The 19,857-nt window shown below is 41.3% G+C and overlaps 1 protein-coding gene across 4 annotated transcripts in view; it reads left to right on the top strand.

The window, feature by feature from the left end:
* Sema6a (semaphorin 6A) overlaps window positions 1-19,857 on the top strand; it is a 128,968-nt gene that overhangs the window by 65,310 nt on the left and 43,801 nt on the right. For all 4 annotated transcript variants that reach the window (XM_008825281.3, XM_008825282.3, XM_008825279.3 and 1 more), the window contains exons 2-9: window positions 164-300; window positions 2,407-2,524; window positions 7,049-7,109; window positions 8,054-8,116; window positions 8,865-8,966; window positions 14,372-14,462; window positions 18,201-18,320; window positions 19,013-19,101. In XM_008825281.3, the coding sequence (XP_008823503.1) occupies window positions 201-300; window positions 2,407-2,524; window positions 7,049-7,109; window positions 8,054-8,116; window positions 8,865-8,966; window positions 14,372-14,462; window positions 18,201-18,320; window positions 19,013-19,101 (744 nt within the window). In that variant the 5' untranslated portion in view covers window positions 164-200. The remainder of the gene's footprint in view (window positions 1-163; window positions 301-2,406; window positions 2,525-7,048; window positions 7,110-8,053; window positions 8,117-8,864; window positions 8,967-14,371; window positions 14,463-18,200; window positions 18,321-19,012; window positions 19,102-19,857) is intronic.

The raw sequence follows: 19,857 nt of genomic DNA, 5'->3' as shown, positions 1-19,857 counted from the left end.
GTGTAAACCACTGCAGCCAGTGAATTCACTACAGACAAGTATGAAGTAGAAGCCTTTGCTTCTGGTATCTCCAGATATCTCCAGACTATCTCATTTTATGGAATTGAATAAAGCTAACTTGCAAAAGGAAAAATAAAAATTATCCTTCTTTGCTCTTTGGCAGGGTGAAGTAGAGAAATAAGTCTCCCCGCTGAACTACTATGAGGCCAGAAACCTTGCTGCTATATCTCACACTGCTACACTCTGCTGGGGCTGGTTTCCCAGAAGATTCTGAGCCAATCAGTATTTCGCATGGCAACTGTGAGTACCATCAGCTCACTCACTTTCTCCTTCTGCAGACATTTTAGCCTGCACCAACTTAGCATTTCAGCCTGTGTACATGACAAAGGTGGATAACTCAAGTCTGGTGAAGTTGGTGGGATAACTGTTAAATGGCCATATCAGCTGTTGTTATAGGGACACAAACAAGCCTTTGAGGTTCCTCAAGAGCCCTGATGAAGTCTCACCTGCTACATGGAGGCAGTGCTTAAGCTTTCAAACCAGCCATATGTGAGAATATTGCTGTCATTTGAAGACTCACAGTATTACATCTTTTCATCTGTAACCAATATGTAGGCATTATTACAAAATATGATGGAAAATAATGAGTGTTTTTGAAATACTTTAGAGAAAACTTTTTAAGCCTTAGAAGTTATGTCATTGCTTAGACTCAGGTAGACAGTAATATTGAATTTATATAGAGGATTTATTCTGTGTATAACCTTCTTTTGATACCCGCTCTTGTCAGAGGTAGATGCTGACAGAATTTAAACCTCTGTTAACTCTTCCAAAGAGGAACGTTCTACTTGCTTTTTAGAAAGAGCATCTAGTTTCCTACTTTATTTTCTGACCTCCAAAATACTATTTTATCTCAATGAGGGTAAAAGAGACCATTTTGCACAAATGTCTGTTTTCTACATTATTGTCCTCAAACAAACACTGAATGACCCATGCAAAGGATGTTCAGTCTTTCTAAGGGATATTAACCAAATCCACCAATGCTTAGCTTTCAGCTGGATTTTCTGAGTTGAAAAAGGACTTAATTTTACACAAAAATGAGGTGTCAAGACTGGTATATAAAAATTAGAGAACAGAAAAGGCTAAACTGCCGTTCTGCGTTATCTGTTCTGAAATGGGAGAGTCCCCACACTTAGGGCTAGGCACCAAATAACCTAGTATTTCTTTCCATTTAAGATGAGATATTTATATTTACTACACTATAAGAGGCACACCAGCCAAAATATGCTGCTGAAAATCAAACTTTAGTGATCACTCAAACCCATGATATATCTCTATAGACATAGGAGTTGCCTTAGCAACCTCCTTGATGAACGGGTGCATGAAATTGCAGCACCATGGAAGGAAACACTTACGATAATCTTTCATCAAACTTACTTGTGAGTAAAATATACTGAAGCTTTCTGGTAACTCACCACTGTGAGAAAACCCAGATACGTAGGGTTAAAGTGTAGGGGACCAAAAATGAATCTGTGAATGGTTTCTTAGTCATAGTTTCACACCCTTAACTCCTCAGAGAACACTGCCTTTTGAACGTGCCTCATCTTTCTTTCCTTTTTTTGGAGGATTGCCAGTGCTCTGGAGTCTGTAGGTTTAGAAGCAGAGAGATGCTGAGATACAGGTATTTCTGAAGGTCAGATATTATTACAAATCACCCACTCTCAGCCAAAGAGCACCATAGGACAGAAGAAATGTGCTCTCCTGGACTCCGCCAGATCACCCAATGACTGGCTACACTCACTTTGACCCTGTCCTGTCAAAGCCCACATTTCTGTGCGATTAGCCAATTGCTTAACTCTGGAGTGAACTTCCCACAGTTCCTAGAATGCTAACCAACCTAGCAGAGCTGCCCTCAATAGTAGATTATTCCAACCGGATGCCTGCGGAGACTGTATTTTTCTTCTGGCTCCTGGATGAAGGCTCTCTCCTCCAGACCACATTGCCTTTGTGGTGATTGATGGGAAGGCGGCTTTGAAATAGTTTTGTCCAGAGACAAGATCTTTGGCAGCCTGCCCCCTCAGGCTTAGCACTCCACAGAAGATGAAAAGGAAACTGTGGAAAAGAACACCTTCATGCAAAATGTTCACTAGCAAAGTTTAACCCCTAGAAATTGTGTCACTTAGAAATGTTAAGTCCAGGCTTATTTATCTGGACTTGAAGTGTAACTCAATCATCCTTAAAGAGCACTCTCAGTATTTCCTGAAATAATAGCTTCGTCGGAGATGGGAAACAGTGCATGGTCTGAATTAAACATGGTTTTGTTCTGTGGCCTGCCCCCTCCTCACCCTGCCCTGTTGATTCTTGGCTTGATCTGCTTTCTCTCTTTTGCCCCATCTCCTCTTTTGATAGATACAAAACAGTATCCGGTGTTTGTGGGCCACAAGCCAGGACGGAACACCACACAGAGGCACAGGCTGGACATCCAGATGATCATGATCATGAACAGAACGCTCTACATTGCTGCTCGGTAAGAGGCGTTTCTGCATGTTCACCCTCAGCATGTCAGAATAGTCTATGAGCTCTACATCATTTCTAAGAAGTTGAGGTCCCTCAGCTGTGCTCTTTAAGCCAAAGGCTACTTTACATTTGTCAAGCAATCATTCTTTCAAGACTTTCTATGTCTGTTTAGCCATATGTGGATTTAAAGAGAAATAATTGCATATTTTGGAGTTTAAACTCAAATAATCCATTGTGTATTTGGACATACATACAAATATTTACCTAAGAACCCAATAGAGTACCCCAATTCCTTAATAGTTGTTTGTTAAATTAACTTGAATGTGTAAATATATACTGTAGAGTATGTGTGTCTATTAAATCTATTTCCTATTTGGTTTTTTGTTGTTGATGTTGTTGTTTTGTTGTTGTTGATTTTCTTTTGGTTTTTGACATCATCGCTCTAGTCCCAGCCCACCTGGAAGTCATTGTGTGGACCAGGCTGGCCTCGATCTCATAGACATCTGCCTGCCTCTACCTCCTGAAAGGTGGGATTAAAGACGCATGCCACCACCCCTAGCGCTATCAACCCTATTTGTATTTTTGTGCTGAATATATAGCATCGGTCTGTATTTTAAAAGCGTGGCAGTGGCAACCAGAGAAAATAAAATACTGTACATATTGCAAAAGGGGTTTGTATTTGGTAATAACAATAATCATAGTAAGTCCCATTCGTCCTTTGGGAAGTGACATGTGGATATATTGATACCCTAAGACTGAGTGGAATGGTAAGAACACAGCCTGGACAGGGCCACATGGATTAGGTCATTTGTTCTAATTCTGCCTTGTGAGTCAGCTGGTTCATGGCTTCTCTCGCCCCATGTGTTCTTTGCCAGGTGAGAGGTTAGGTGAGTATCTTAATGAAGTCCACTGTGATTCCAATAAGGTTTGGGGTATATAATTCTTTCAGGGAACACCTTCCAGAGGTACTGCACTGGGGTCTTACCTGACTCTAAACAGATGAATAATTTCACTCTGGGAAGAAGAAAGGCGGATACTGTTTGTATGTGGCTGGAGCTTAGGAGAAGAGCAGGCAAATAACAACAGTACTGGCTTCTTTTTAAGTTTAGCTATTCCCAGGTGACAAGCTTTGTGAAGTAAAGTAAACTTTGAGTGGGATGAAAATACCCCAAGACCACACTTGGCCACAGGCAGCAACACTAAAACACTTTTTAGGAACTTTTACTTCACATACACCACACATGCCAGTATGTCATAGATACTGTTATAGCTTTTTATAAATGTCAACTTGCAGACCATGGAAACAATCCCATGAGATGGAATTACTGTCTTCCCCATGGCTTATAGAAGGAATCCAGAAGATGGAGACAGGCAATGAGTGGATCCAATGAAAGCAGGTGGCCACATAGCCACACCCTGTCCTGTGCTGCCCACTGGGAAGTGGAGCTCTTTATCCTGACAATAGCCATCTATTGCCCAAGAGTAGCCTCTATAGGTATTCATTATGGAACATTCCAGAGATGTCTCAGTACCCACTTCCACTTCTCTGGAGGCACAGTAGCTCCTTCAATATCTTTCTTTATAAAAATATTTATTATTTTTTATTTTATGTGAATGAATGTATTACCTACATGTGTATAAGTGCACCCATGTTGTGCAATGCCAATTGAGGACAGAAGAGGGTATCAGATTCCCTGGAACTGGAGTTACAAGTGGTTGTGAGCTGCCATGTGGGAACTGTGAATCAAATCCCGGGTCCTTTACAGGAGCAACCAGTGCTCTTACCCGCTGAGTCATCCATCTCTCCAGCCCCTTCAATATCTTTCTTAATTTCCTAAATGCAGCAAAGCTAGATTACATTTATTTATATCCAAATATCTGAAGGCTGATCAAAACAAATGGTTATACATTGCATCCTTGAGAACTATGACTCAAGAATCTCCTGTGAATTGTTCTCCTCACAATTGAGTCTCTGGGAACAGAAATGGTTCTAACAGGCAGCCCTTGTACCCAGTGATTTAGCATAGGTGTGGGCTGCAGGCCCAGGGCAACATGAGTGCTGGGAGCCAGGTCCTATGTAGACTTAGAAGTGTTCATTATTCCAGCTCATTAAAGCTAAGACAGTTTCATCTGAACTCTCCACCTGAAGAAGAAACAGAAATTTAAAAAAAAAAAAAAAAAGAAGAAATGTATTCCTTTCCAAAAACTATGAAACAGACTCACCATTCATTAAAGGGCGAGTTTGGAACACCCTAACATTGACTTGGAGTTTTTCACTCCATACCCAGCCACTGCCCTTCAATACAGATTCAGAAGAAGTCCTACAGGAGTCCCATGGCTGCCATATTTAGGACCTTTCCTTTTAATTTCACATTCCCCAACACTGCCCTGAGATATCCAGGTTCCTAGGCAGCAAGTTAACGTGATTTAACATTAAGTCCTTACCCTAGGTTCAAACCATGGCAACACAATTCAGTGGTACTCTATGAAGAGAAAAGAGGAAGTCCTAGGATTAAGTCAGTTTATGTCAAAGTAGCTAAATTCAGATGCAGGAACATCATAGGACATCCTGGGAGGCACAAAGGCAGTTGGAAATGATCCCTCGCTCTGGATTATGGTTGACTAAAGAGCACCATTTCTACTTGCTGGGGCCATGTGATCTTTGAAATATTGAAAAAAAAATTGCATTGTTCAGCAGGGATTTCATTCATGGAACTGTTTTTAAAAGGTTTCCCAGCTCCAACAGACAATTGCTGTCGGCAATGGAAAGCCAAATCCCATCCAGAACCCCGGGGACTGATGGGGTTTGGTGACAAGAACCCCTTCCAATTCTTTCTTATTATTATCCACTTTGTAAATTCTTCTTTTCTTTTTAATCTCTAAACTACTAATTAACATAAACAGACCATGCCAAAAGGGGGCAATCTGAGAGTTTTCTGAGGCACTGCCAATGCATATTAATCAGTTGTTAATTTACAATTCATATATTCAGCTTCTACTTAAGTTTTGAAGGGAAGCAGGGCAAGGAAAAGCCTACAGTCATCTCAAACCTGATACCAAAGTCATAGGCAATTCCAGTCCAATAATGTGCCTGACCACAGCACCATCATAAAGTCAAACAAGTAATAAAAGGATGCAATAAACGGCCTTGAAATTAAAGGGCAGAGTGATTCTGGCACCCCACTGAAGTTGGATGAAGCTTCCCAGTTCAGCAGTTTACAAAGCAGGCTCCTCATGCTCCCCCTCACCATCCTTACACAAACACACATCCTCTTTCTCTCACACACACACAAACACACACACACACACACACACACACACACACAGAGCTCAGTAGCAGGCAACAACTTTGCCTTCCTTTATTTTCACACGAGAAGCCCATTTTTTTTATTGTGTTTTCTCCAAAAGCAAATAGATTTCCCAAGAGTTGAATACACACACACACACACACACACACACACACACACACTCATACACACACAAATACACACACAAAACCACACGCACACATACATAAATATCATAGATGAAGTCTACAAATAATTGCTTTCTTTTCTTCTCCTGCAGTCTCTTCTTCTTTTTAACAAATGGGGAGACTTGAAAGTCTGCATAAGAGCCCTGAGGTCCTAGTTTAAAGCTGTGGATAATTTTCCAGCCCCAGGACTTCCTGCGTTTTAGAAAAAGTCAATGTTATTTCAAGGGAAAATGAGCTGTTTGGCTTCCCCCATTTGCCCCCATCTCCTCCACTGAGTGTAGTTCTTTTCTTCTCATTCTTCTGAATCCCAGACAAAAACGCCCTTGTACTCAGCTCACACAGAAGGGGAAGTTTAAATATAGCCCCACACCTGAGCTGCTGATTCTGTTTCTCCCTTTCCAGGGGAGATTGGCAGCAAAGTGTAAAGACAACCAAAATCTCAGCAAAACAGGACGGTGAACAGAAGCAAGAAGTGTCAACTTAAGCTCAAGCACATTTTACACTTTAATTCACCATCATCTTGTGAAGAAAGGATGGCTATTAGAAATAATTTTACTTTTACTGTCTTCCATCTTACAAATCAATTTATCAAAGCTAAGCTGGAATACATACTTTCTAAAGAGATGGAGGTAAAGATTAGCTTTTTGTCAGCCCTTTTGATGAACAATTGCAGCAAGTTGAACAACAAGCTTTTGGTGCATATGTTTAAAGGTACTGAAAGCCTATGTGAACCCACCTATGTGCCAACCTGTAGTCCAGGCTAACCTTCAGAGCCCTTACACTTGAGCTCTGCACATGCAACACTATATTTCTGAGATTAGGCAAAGGTTTTCATGAAAGCTATCCCATCCTGCCTGATGCCTTCAGATAGCAGGAGATGCTAAATATGATTCATGATAATCCCTTATGTTAAGTTCTTTTCCTTTTCTAGCTTGCACATGTCTTGTTTTCAAAAAAATATGTCTGTGGCTTCTCTGCTCTGAATAGAACTCATTCAGAAGAAAATGGTCCGTCTTGCCACTTGTGTTTGACCTTGTATTAATTTTTCTTTGTTTACAGGGACCATATTTATACTGTTGATATAGACACATCCCACACAGAAGAAATTTATTGTAGCAAAGTAAGTTATTTTTTAAGCCATCTTTCTAACTGGAGGTCCTTAAAACATACGTCTTTTTAATGTGGTGGTGGAGATGATATGGCTAACGCTGACTTAGAGAAGCCAGTTAGGGTTTACTACACATTCCAAAACAAGTACTTCATATTTTATTCATTAGTGTGTCCATATACAATTTGGGGTTTGAAGTGATTTCTAAAATCCTTCAATAAAATGTTTCCTTGTTTATCCAGAAAGATACCTATTTTCACAAGTAAAATTCAGTCCTATAGAGGTATTAAAAATGACCCAATGTTAATACTTCTGTGTCATGCAGTATGAAAGTTATTTGACTGATGTGGTTCTAGAATTTAATCATTATCCATCCATACATAAAGTCTAACGTAAGCTTTCCTTATAACTCCACATGGGGGTATTTGAGTTAATAAAAACTGTGCAATGGAAGTAGAAGATCCCTCTAGCACATTAATTTACATGAAAGAGCGTAACCTGAATTAAACCTTTGTTCACCTAGAGTGAATGTTCCCTTTATGTTTAAGAAAATGACTTCCATATTTTAAGGGAAAAGACTTCTTTACCATCACTGATTTATTAACTGAAAAAGAAAGTCCAGGACACATTTTAGCAAAATGAGCATACTTTGCAAGTTACTTTGGCTATTTTATATGGAACATCCCTTGTTATTTATTTTTCTTCCTTTTCTCCTTTATCTTTATCTAAAAAAGAAGACCATTCTGTACCTTAATGAATAGATAAGAATTCAGAATTAAGTGAATGGTTCCTTCTCTAATCTTTTGTTGCTATGGTGAATTAATCATGGAGAAAGGGTGTGGACAGCTTTCAATAAATGTATGTTCAGCCTCTACTCTCCCCAAGGGAACTCTTACTTCTAAAACCAAATGCACCAACCCCTGGGCTCTAATTGATTTCTTTCTTGATCCCTGCAGAAACTGACATGGAAATCTAGACAGGCTGATGTAGACACATGCAGAATGAAGGGAAAACATAAGGTAGGCAATTTTCATTTCTCCTGTAGCTGCCACTTTGGGTTAGATTTTTGACGGTTATCTCCGGCCGTAGACTGATGTTGAATGCATCTTGCCACTCTCTTTTCCCTAGTAATTGCTTTTTCCATCAACTTATTGAAGGCTTTAATTTGCAAAATAGTTTGCTTTTAATGTGATGAAACATTACAACAGCTGCTCGATCTACATTGTGAACTCGGGCTCAGTTGGGATTATGATGCAGAGCTGGCCTCCTGAGTCTTCAGGGTGCTCTGTCCCAACAATTCATCTCCCAGGCCAGCACCCACTGAGAGTCTGCTGAAGAACTCATGAAAAGCTTTCAGAGATATGCAGGCTTTTGTGCCTTTGGTCAAATAACAACATAAAAACACACTTCAAGCAGAAGGCTTGCACATAAAGGTATCGTGGAGCATCTGTCATTAAAATTAATATTATGGGATATTGCCACATTTGACTCACCTTCTTTGTGTGACATCAAACAAATATATGTATCCATTCTATGCCATATTTTTTTTTTTGCTGTTGAAAAACTGTTGACATCCTTCATTGGCTAACGTGAACAACTTGAACGTGAACAACTTGAACGTGTAACAGAGGAACTCAACTTTGCAACCCTTACACAGTCTACCCTCCTCACTGCAACCTTGTTATTGGCAGATCATAGTATAGAGTGATGAATGGGCTTTTGTATTAAACAGACTCTGTTCAAAACAATTTGTATTATTTTTTTCAGGATGAGTGTCACAACTTTATTAAAGTTCTTCTCAAGAAAAATGAGGATACGTTGTTTGTCTGTGGAACCAACGCCTTCAACCCTTCCTGCAGAAACTACAAGGTAAATGTCATTTGTCTGTTGGAACCACACTGCCAGAAGGTATTTCATAATTTACTGCAATCATACCTGCAGCAACTGAACAGGGGTAACTCAATACCACCTGGCTTCTCGAAGCTTGTTCAACTTAGTGTATTGTTCCACTGAGTGATCCTGAGAAGGTGCCTAAGCTTCCTGTTTGCTTGGGATTGATTGACACATCTTTAAAGAGCCTTCCTTGTGAAGGTAGTTTCTGGAAGTCTCTAGTCTTAATCATTCAGAGGAAATGATGCCATGTGAATTTCCTCTCTCTTTTTCTGTTTGTCCCCACTTGCATCCTTCATCATCTCTCTGAGCACAAAACTCACTTAATGGTAAGGAAATCCTATTCTAAAAGTTATGGCAAAAGCATGCCATTTGAAACTGTAGATTTTCCTTTTGGCAAGATTTTCAAGAGCACAAGGATTTAATTCCATTTAGCACTAGCTCACTTGGCCATGGCCCTACTTGCATTGGCCTTTCTATTTTAAAAGAGAAAGAAAAACATCATTCTCAAAGTTCTCAAAGAGTTAGTAGTTCTATTCAGGTATTTGCAGCTGAGGAAGCTGGGAGACCCTGAGTTATTGGAGCAGAACCACCAATGGCCTAACATCTTGGCTCCACCTCTGTCAACTTTCCTTTGGGCCACAGGTTTTACTCAGAAAACATAGGTTGAGTTTCTACATTGGCCAAGCCCTGAAGCTGTAAAGATATAGAAGAGGCCATGGCCGGTAGAGAAGCTAAGACCCAAGAAGGAAGCTTCCAATCCATAGAGTAGCTGCCATGGTCACATAATATAAAGAATTATGAACACACAGCACAAATGTCCTTACCCTCACCTGAGTCAGAGTAGGTGAAAGTTGCAGGAAGGATGTAGATAAGACCCCCTCTGAAAAGTTCCCACCTACTGGTCTCATACCTGGAACACCACAGAGAGCCAGAAAAAGCAGGGACTGCATCTATGATTATTCAGAACCAGAAGTAGTGCCTCCCAAGCAGGTGCCTGCTATCATAAATCATGGGCAAGATAATGCCTGACCTTTGTTTAAAAGACTAGTAAGGGGTTAGCCAAATGAAGGCAGAGGGCATTCTAGGTAAAGAAAGCAACACAAACACAGGAATGACACAGGAAACAGCTAGTGAAGCTTCTTGAGCTTGGGCAACTTCATCTGGTTCTGAATTGTTGGACTCTGAAGTGACAAAGGACAGTAACAAGGGACTGGAGAGGTAGGTGGCCCCAGAGATAAAGGAAAGAGAATAGACTCAAGAATACTTAACTAAGAGACTTTGGAGGATTTAGTAATTGATAAGAAGCGTGGACAAAGAGGGAGAGAGTAGTCAGCAAGGCCTCCTAGACTGCCTCTTAGAGAGTGGGTCTTGGGGCTGCCAATAGCCTAGACAGGGAATAAAGGACTCCCAGGGAGCAGGGAGATAGAAGTTCTACTCTCTTGGAAGTTCTACTCTCTTGGTTATTCATGTCCCGTGGGACATGAATAGACATGTCCAGCAAGGGACTGGGTGGAGACCTTCTTTAAGGAGCTATGTGGTAGGGCTGGAGAGATTGCTCAGCAGGTAGGAGCACTTGTTGCTCTTCCAGAAGACCCAAGTTCGATTCCCAGCAACCACATCATGTGACTCACAACTGCCTCTAACTCCAGCTCCTGGGGGGAATCTGACACTTCTGGTCCCTGAAGGTACCTGCACTCATGTGCATAGAGCCAAACACAAATACACACATGTATTCATAATTAAAAATAAAAATAAAATCATTTTTAAAATGAGTTATATGGGGAAAAATGTAGACTTGGTTTTCGCCAGCACAAAGTGAAGCCTTAAAGGTGTGAGGAATGGGAAAGCAATGGTAGCCAGAGTTGGAACCAGTGGGCTCACCAGAAAAGGTCTGTTTCATTTTTCACCATTTGACTTTGTCACAAAATATGATGGAATACTTAAAATATGGTTAGTAAGATAAACTTGAGTTTTCATATAGTATTTTTAAAAATCAAAATTAATACAGAAAAGTCTTATCCTAAGCAAAAGACCAGGTTTTAAAATAAATGAAAAATCTATCCAGCCCAGTATTTGCTGTAGCCTTGATGGCGTCCAGCTGCAATTTCAGCTTTAATTCTGTCACTTAATATTCCATCCCTGTTTGTCATTGTTTAGTACTCATTAAGATTAATGCTTCTAACACAACCCAAGGAATTCCCTAGCTAGAAAGCTATCTTTCCTGACAAATTACACGTTTTTCTTAGCACTATGATACACAGGCCATGAGTGGTCTAGCTCAGTTTTCTGTGTGTGTTCCGTTTCCCACGGTGCCTCACCTATAGTGATGCAGCCACACCTAAGGAAGCATGACCAGGAGCCTAGTCCTCTCAGAAGTCACATTCAGGATGCCATTCTGCCTCATCCTGTCTCTAAGCCTGGCACTGTGCACTGTGCGTGTTCTGTTAGTCTCGGGCACAGCATGACTTTGCTTATGATCTGGTGTATGCAGTGTGTTGCGCTTACAGGGAGGATGAGAGCCACTCTCTTCAGTGATTTTTGGCAACAGATTAGGACTAAGGACACAAAGCAAAAACAATCATTGGTCTTCCACTGCAAATCTCCAGTTCCATGCCAGCACAGATACAAGTATCAATATTATTAGAGTGACCCGAAGCAAGAAACTGATGTCTCTACCTCTGCATCGTGATTTACCCAATTTTATTTAGAAAGTAAGTTGAATGTACTAGAAAGATTACAGACCCAATAAGATTATCTGGAGAAGAATTTGAAGGCTGCCAAGTATATCTAAAGCTCTACTCCATGCACAACACACCTATCTCCTCTTGGGCCCTAGACCTGAACTTTCTGCAAAAGTCAGGCAGGTTCTATATATAATTGTAAGTACTCTATGGGGATTTAATTTCCCAGGGGCTGTGGTTTTATTCAGAGATCTGATGACTACAAGGATTAGTTCTTACTTAATGGAAAGAGGATTTCACCATGGCATTTATTTATTTAGTCTCTAGACACAAACCGATACATTAATTCTTTACTGCTTCCTGCCTTTGAAAAAGTAGCCATAGCCACTTTTATTTTAGGAGTAGGTCCCACATCCTCCTGTGTGTTGCTTCCCATTGTCAGGATTAGGGCTTGCCCCATGTGGGATCAGGCATTTCTGAAGCGTGGTGTGTGCAAAACACCATTGCTGACTACCTGCCAGACCCACAGACTACAAAGTTTGTGCTGTTCAACAGGGCGCTCTTGCTGGGATAAAGCATCTGAACAAGACTTTTGTAAGGAATGTGGTGGGAGGAAGAATACATTACTTTTAAGTATGTCTGATTTGACTGTCTTTCTCCTAAAAACATAGTTATATTTTAAACACTACTGTTTTATATGATTCTCAGCTGCAGTTTACAAATGTAAAGTAACTTCAACAGGGGCAGTCTCAAAGTGGATACATAAAGGAAAGGCCTGTCACATCCATGAAATGGAGGCATTCGGGCAGAAGGGCCATAGGTGACTTGGCAGCACTAGGTGACTTGGCAGCACTAGTGGCTGACATTCAGACCCTCGATCTTTTTTCCGGAGCAGTGACTTCAGGTGTCTTGCTTTCAGTGCAGCTCAGTGCACTGCAATTGACTTTTCCATCCATCCCTCCTCTTCAACAGTGTTGAAGGTTTTATCTTCTGTGTCTTCAAATCAGTGGTCAAAGAATGCTCCTCCTAGATGAGAAATATCCTTAAGCTAAGAGTAGCATTAAGCTACAAGACATCGTTTTGTAGACCTGGTGCTTAATGCTAGTAAGATCCCAAGAAAGTCAGAAGAAGACAGCAGGGGCCAGAGTATCATTATTGAAAGTGGGCCAACCTTGAATCATGTGACAGGTTTACTTCTGTTTGCTTCAAAGTCGAGGGTGGCTCAGTTGAGAAGGGTCTGTCCAATGAAGCTATTCAGAAGGCCATGTTCCTTCCTACTCTTGACTTTACCATCTCCATACCGGTGAGGGGAGTCAGAAGGGGCAAGGCTGTGAATTGGCATAGGGCCTCACACATTTCATTGGCCTGAGCTCAGTCACATGGCTACGCTGGACTGCAAGGGAAGGTAGGAAATGTGGTCTAGTGAGATTTGGAAAAGGGAAATGGAGTTCAGTGAGCAACTGAGGAGGCTTTGCCACAACTGCAGATGTCTATGGGGCCTGGTGTATGGGTATTAATTGCAGCAAAATAAGGTGAGTAATGGCTGCATGGGTAAGAAAGGCCTGCAGTGAACTTTTCCTTGTTTCTTTATTTTGTTTTGTTTTTATTTTTATTTTATGTGTATGCGTGTATTGCCTGCATGTAGATAAGTGCACCCGTGTCTTGCAATGCCCACGGAGGTCAGAAGAGCCTGTCAGATTTCCTGGAACTGGAGTTAAGGACGTTGTTAGCTGCCATGTGGGTGCTGGGATTCGAACCCGGGTCTTCTGCAAGAACAGCTGGTGTTCTTAACCTCTAAGCCATCTCTCCAACCCCCAACCTTTTCATTGTTTAAAAGCAGAAGACAGCAAGGTTTCATGGTAAAATCGAAAATTAGGGTTCAGTTTTCTCTCTCTCTCTCTCTCTCTCTCTCCTAATTTGGCCAAATACAACTCACAGCACTCCATTTCCAACCTCATAACCTCTAGTGTAAAGGAGCCAGGCCCAGGTGTTGCCCTGGGAGGAGGGAGCCAGCAGGTGGCAGCCCCTTCTCCTTGCTTTGGACTTGCACAATACCCTCACCTTTAGGGCCTCTGCTTTCCAGCTGTTCAACCTGAGGCTGGGCCACATTTCTAAAATTACTCTAGAATCTGATGTTCCCCAAAGCTGAGGTAGGTGCAAAGGCCACTTAAGTGCTGCTCACATCCTCGTTTTTCATCTTGGCTGATGCCACATTGTTCTACCAACCAAGTGAAGGAAAAATTCCAGTGTCTTCTACTGGGATTTAATCCACAAAGGAAGGACTTGTCAGGCAAAACAAATCCAGAAACTAAGCTCATTCTCTGTAGAGTTCACAACTCAAGAGATAATTCGGGCAGGTAGATTTTTCCCAGTGATTACCTCAGAAATGGCTGATTTAAACGCTTATATCTACCCTTCCACTAGGATGTGGAAATCTGTTTATTGTAATGGTTAAGAGCCAAGTAAATATGCTCAAATTTCATACTCCCCTAATTACAGGGCCTCGGTCAAGTAACTCACCTCTCTAAGCCTCCATTTCTTTATCTGAAACCAATAGATTTACTTCAGAGGGCATTTGTAAGGATTATTTGCAAGAATGCATATGAATTACTTTGTACATTAAGCACTTTATAGATATCAGTTCCTGTTACTGCTTGCTAATAATGGCTGGTGGTAATTAAGTCCTGTTATTTTATTTAGATCGATACTCTGGAACCTTTTGGGGATGAATTTAGTGGAATGGCCAGATGCCCTTACGATGCCAAACATGCCAACGTTGCACTGTTTGCAGGTAAACGACCTGATTTCTTCCCGTTGCATTTGCGTGCTTCAGCCCCGCGGCTGAGAATCTGCTGAGGCTTTGTGCAGTCACAGTTGTGCTCTGATTCTCTGGTGAATACTGTAATTAAGAATGCCTTTTCCATTTGAAATTAGTATAGAAACTATAGCTTTGCTTCTCAAAAGAAGTCTTTGCCACACTCCCACAGGCTTCTGTGCCTTCAGGAGAGGAGACCAGCACAGCACTGAGCATGTGATGGTATCCTTGGGCTCAGAGAATAGAAAGCCTTACCTGGAACCACCAATGTGGATTTAATGTTTGAGGTCTGCAGACTCAAGAGTGCAGCTGCTTCTTTCCCATTTCCCTGCTCTCCATCAGGAGACGTGGGCTCACAGCCCCAAGCAAAGCTGCAGGTCTTCTTGTCTACGTATAGAAAGGAAAGGGCAAGAAGTAAAAGGAAGCCTCTGGAAGCTTATTCAGAGCAGTAAGGCAGTGAATGTCTTCTCAACTGTCATTGACCTGATTAGGTTACACACATGGCTCTGACCAATGGCCATGGTGTCCAACAGAGAGAAGCTGCTGACTTAGGTGGGCCCACACTCCACAACCCTGCCCCATCTTCCTGCCGCATATGACATAAAGAAGTAGATAATAAGCCATCCTTTTCAGATTTAAGATTTTTATGTATGTGAGTGTTTTAATTAGGAATTTAGGAGTTTGTTGTCAGTGATGTATGTGGAGGTGAGTGTAGAGAGAAGTGTTGATGTAACAATGATTGTTACAGTTTGCAGTGAAGCAATTGACTATCATTTTCATCCCAACAGTGAAAGCCTGGTACATTCTAACTGGGTAGAGGACTTTGAGACTTTGATTATAAAGCAAAATTAGTTCCCGACTCCTCCTCAGTGTTACTCTTTGTGGGTCTAAGTCCACAGGGCAATCTGAAGAAACAGGAAGGTTCCTGGGTTTCTCCCTCTAGGACAGAGTACAACTTTGTAGGAAGCAGCCCTGCACTGTCAGCAACACAGTCTTACAGGCTGATCTGTAAGTACAGGCAGGAACAAGGCCTGGGGGAAATTCTTGAACTAAAAGGAGGCTGCCCTGCAGCCTGACCTAGAAACGGGAGGGTGAACTGAGTGTTTCCCAAGATCGCCAAGCTTGGGCTATAAGGAACAAGACATGATTCCCGATCCCAAGTAGGGTATTGGAATAGGTTTTCATTGGAATGTTTGAAATCTCATAGAGTTTCAGTGTTTATAATGGAAGATCCTTGTTAGAACTAAATGTTGTTATTACCAAGAGAGGCTGAGTACTGTTCTGTTTTGCCAGCAACATTCTGCTGAGGTACAACCTTAGGTGTAATATCAGAAGGGTCTTGGAGAACAAGGCAGAATAACCACCTCCACAGCCCTGTAAGACTTGGAGCTCTAAGAATCTAGAATATGTATTCCATAAGAAAACTTGTGAGTTGTAGACATATTTGTCAATGGAAAGATTTGCTGTCCATAGTCAAATATACAAAGAATCAACATTTCAATATACAGCCATTAATAATAAAGATATCAAGATAGTTCTAACTGGAATCTGAGCAAACTTTAAGACCAAAGGTAGACATCAAGATGTTTATTTATATATTTTTGGATAGCTTTCAAAAACCAGAAATCTACATAGGGATGAACTTAAACAGTACTATGTTATACAGAAGTCAGATTGACATACAATTAACGAAATTGTAAAATCCATTACAAATAATGGGGGGGCGTGCCAGGCCTGTTGGTGTACAACTTTAATACCAGCACTCTGGAGGTAGAAGCAGGTGGATCTCTGTGAGATAGAGGCCAAACTGGTCTACATAACAAGTTCCAGCCCAGCTGGGTGGGTGAGGGGTGTTACAGGGAGGCCCTGTCTCAAAAAACAGACAAAATAAAGAATCAAAGAGGGCTTAGGAGATGGCTCAGCGGGTAAGGCACTTGCTATGCAAGAATGAGGTCGTGAGTTTGAATCCCCAGAACCCACAGCCAGGAACATCAGTGCATTCTGGTAACCCCAGTGCTCCTATGGCAAGGTGAAATTTGAGGCAAAGGCAGCCTGAGGCCAGCTAGCTTGGCATACACAGCAGCTCACAACCAAATGACCCTGTCTCAAACAAGGAAGAATGTGACCACTGACACCTGAGGTTGTTCTGTATCTCTGCATGTGTGCTATGGCATGTGTACCATCTCACTCACATAAAATTGTACATACATGTACATACATTCACACATTATATACATAAAGACTTTTATACAGTGAATCAGGGGATGGGGCTGCAGAGATGACTCAGTGGTCAAGAACACTTGCTGTTCTTCCAGAGGACCTAGGTTCAATTCCCAGCACCCACATGGCAGCTAACAATCATCTGTAACTTTAGTTCCAGGGAATCTGACAACCTCTTCTGGCCTCTGCAGGTTTGGCATGACACAGGTGCAATTACATACATGCATACAAAACACTCATACACATAAAAAGTAAAACAATAGGGCTGGAGAGATAGCTCAGCAGTTAAGAGCACTGACTGCTCTTGCAGAGGACCCATGTTCAGTTCCCAACACCCACATGTCACATAGCAACTATCTGTAACTCCAGCCCCAGGGGATCTGACACCCTCCTCTGACCTCCAGGGGCATTGGATGCCTGTGATACATTTACATACATGCAGCCAAAAACCCATACACACAAAATAAAAATAAATAAACTTTTTAAAATTTAAAATGAATCAGAGAAAATGTTTAAATTTTGGATACATTAATCTACACAGATTTCTTTTTTAAATTTTTGTTTGCGTGTTTTTGAGCCAGAGTTGCACTGTAACCCTAGTTGGCCTGGAACTTACTATGTAGACCAGGTTGACCTCGAACTCAGAGAAACCCATCTGGCCTGTGCTTCCCAAGTGATAGGATAGACTTTATAATTCTTACACATCCCATCTGAGATTTTTGGTTGCAGAGTTTTGCTAATCCAGGAGGCTCGGTTTTTTCATCCTGTTCACCCTTGGACATACTCTCGAGCATATCTTCCCCCAAACCATGAATTCTTAAGGAAAGGCCAATTTGAACCCAGTCTCCCCCACCCCTTGCTTTGGCTACTTTCATTCTGGGACTCTGGAAATCTAGAAGCTGAGCTCTGTTATTTAAGCTGGATTGGCAGGGCTTAATGAAGTCTCATAACTGAGGTAAACAGAACTGTGTCTCCCAGGATAGAAGCAGTAATTTAGTCAACCATTAGAGCTTGTGAACCTTCTCTCTTCACCTCCTCACCTACTCAGGCTGAGGTCACCCTTACTTCTGAATGAACTTAAGATCTATTATGGTAAAGTCGGCTTCTGTCTTTCTCAGGGCTTCTACCTAATCTAGTTTACCATGGTGGGGTGAGTAGCAACATCCAAGGGTTCTTGGCCTTGAGATTTCAGTCAAGGTCCATCTAATCAAGTGAAGCAAACAGCATATTTTACTTACTCTGTTCCCCAGGCTGTTACTGCTACTTAGAAAAATTGCCATGCAATTTAAAAATGAAAAATGTTTCATCTCTCGTGATCCCAATTTAAAATGGCTAGGAATGTGGGCCAAGTATTTTCCTAGTGACTCCTGGATTTTTCCCAGTTGTCCTATCTCATTTGCCTGATGTAGGAAAGCAGTCTAGGGATGTCTTTATTGTTATTCATTCCTACCTTGCTCAAACCCAGTTCAATTCTTTTTTTTTTCTTCTTCTAAGATGGAAAACTCTACTCAGCCACAGTGACCGACTTTCTGGCCATCGATGCAGTCATTTACAGGAGCCTTGGAGACAGCCCTACCCTCAGGACTGTCAAACATGATTCAAAATGGTTGAAAGGTAAGCAGTTAGGTGAAAAAAAAAAAAAAAAAGACGGGAGGGAATACATATTTTCTGAGAGATTTAGAGTCTGGATGGACCATACTGCAGATTCATTTTAGTAATGGTCTCTGACAGAACAAACCATGTAAATTGTATCTTTTGCCTCAACTGATTTATTTACCTCCCCTTTTCCCTTCCCAGCAGTTTCTGAAGTATTAACAAAACTACCAGTGCCTCAACAATAGAATACATTACATTCATCTTTCACTGCCTCAAATTCTCATTTTGAGGTCCCACATGAAAAGAGCTGAACAGTTCATTCATGAAAGGGAATGGGGAGTTGGAGGTGGTGGGGGCCAGGAAAGCAGCTATTCACAACCCCTCATGAATCAGGGTGACGGGGCAACGCGCACAAAATCCTCTCTGTACTATGGACATTCCATTGTTGAAAATAAAACTACAGAGATTTGCAAACTACACTTATTCTTCACTGTTGGTTGCAAAGCTTGTGAGAGATTCAATTTGTAGACTCAAGTGCTTTCTGAAATTACTAGCCCTTGCATGTGTGAAGTCATTAGAAATGGTTAGTGTTAACTAAATGTCTAATAGCCCTACACTTTCCATTAATAATATGTCTTTGGCTACACTTGATTAAAATTCTTTTAACACTCTGTGACATAGCTCCAATTAAAGTGCCTGTTTGTCTGCAGAGCCATACTTTGTCCAAGCAGTGGATTATGGAGACTATATCTACTTTTTCTTCAGGGAAATTGCAGTGGAATACAACACTATGGGAAAGGTAAGAGGGAAGGAGACCCCTGGCTCTGTTTGTGACATCTTCAGAAACCTACTTTTGAACCAATGTTGTTATGAATGACCTTCAGAGCAACCTATAAACCCAATGACTGTGCAACCAAAGTTCTATAGAAGTGACACCTTGAGCTGTCTGGAAGTCCCATCTGCCTTTTCAGAACAGTAACGAATTACAGGGACGCTCTTAAATATTTCTACTGAAGATCTAACCAACAGATGTTTGGTTGCTTTCATATTGAATTCCAAGTGTTCTGAGATGCAGCTTCCAGGTACAATTTTCCTTTTTAATTGAGTTACTCCATAGAGAGCATACATACCAAGTATCTTTACGCAAACTGAGTCTTGATTTTATTGTAGAAAGCAATAGACCAATAATTTTATTTTACCAGATAGCAGATCAGGGTCACTAAGTTAGAGGGCACAAATAAAATGCCAGGGTAGCTTGTACCATTAGTGGAACTCACATTCCCTAGTATGAGATTGAGGCTCCAGAGGCAGCCAGTGAGGATGGCAGAGATGGCGCATACAAAGTGTGCTTTTGTCTGAGGAAATAAAAGCTAAGCAGGCTGTATGGAAATGAGTTTATGTGGCTGGGAGCTGATCCCCTGAAGGATTTATGGCTCCGTATTAAATGCCACAGCCTTATCTTTTAAAACATGCTGTTCCTGTGCTGAGTTTTCTATTTTCCCCCCTTCTTCTTTTTTTCGTTACTGATTTTAGAAACACAATATTAAATTAAGCA

The sequence above is a fragment of the Nannospalax galili genome, unplaced genomic scaffold (assembly GCF_000622305.1).
Source record: "Nannospalax galili isolate Female #2095 unplaced genomic scaffold, S.galili_v1.0 scaffold128, whole genome shotgun sequence".
NCBI classification, from domain to species: Eukaryota; Metazoa; Chordata; class Mammalia; order Rodentia; family Spalacidae; genus Nannospalax; species Nannospalax galili.
Note: the sequence above shows the minus strand (reverse complement) of the source record. Positions and strands in the feature narration are given on the sequence as shown.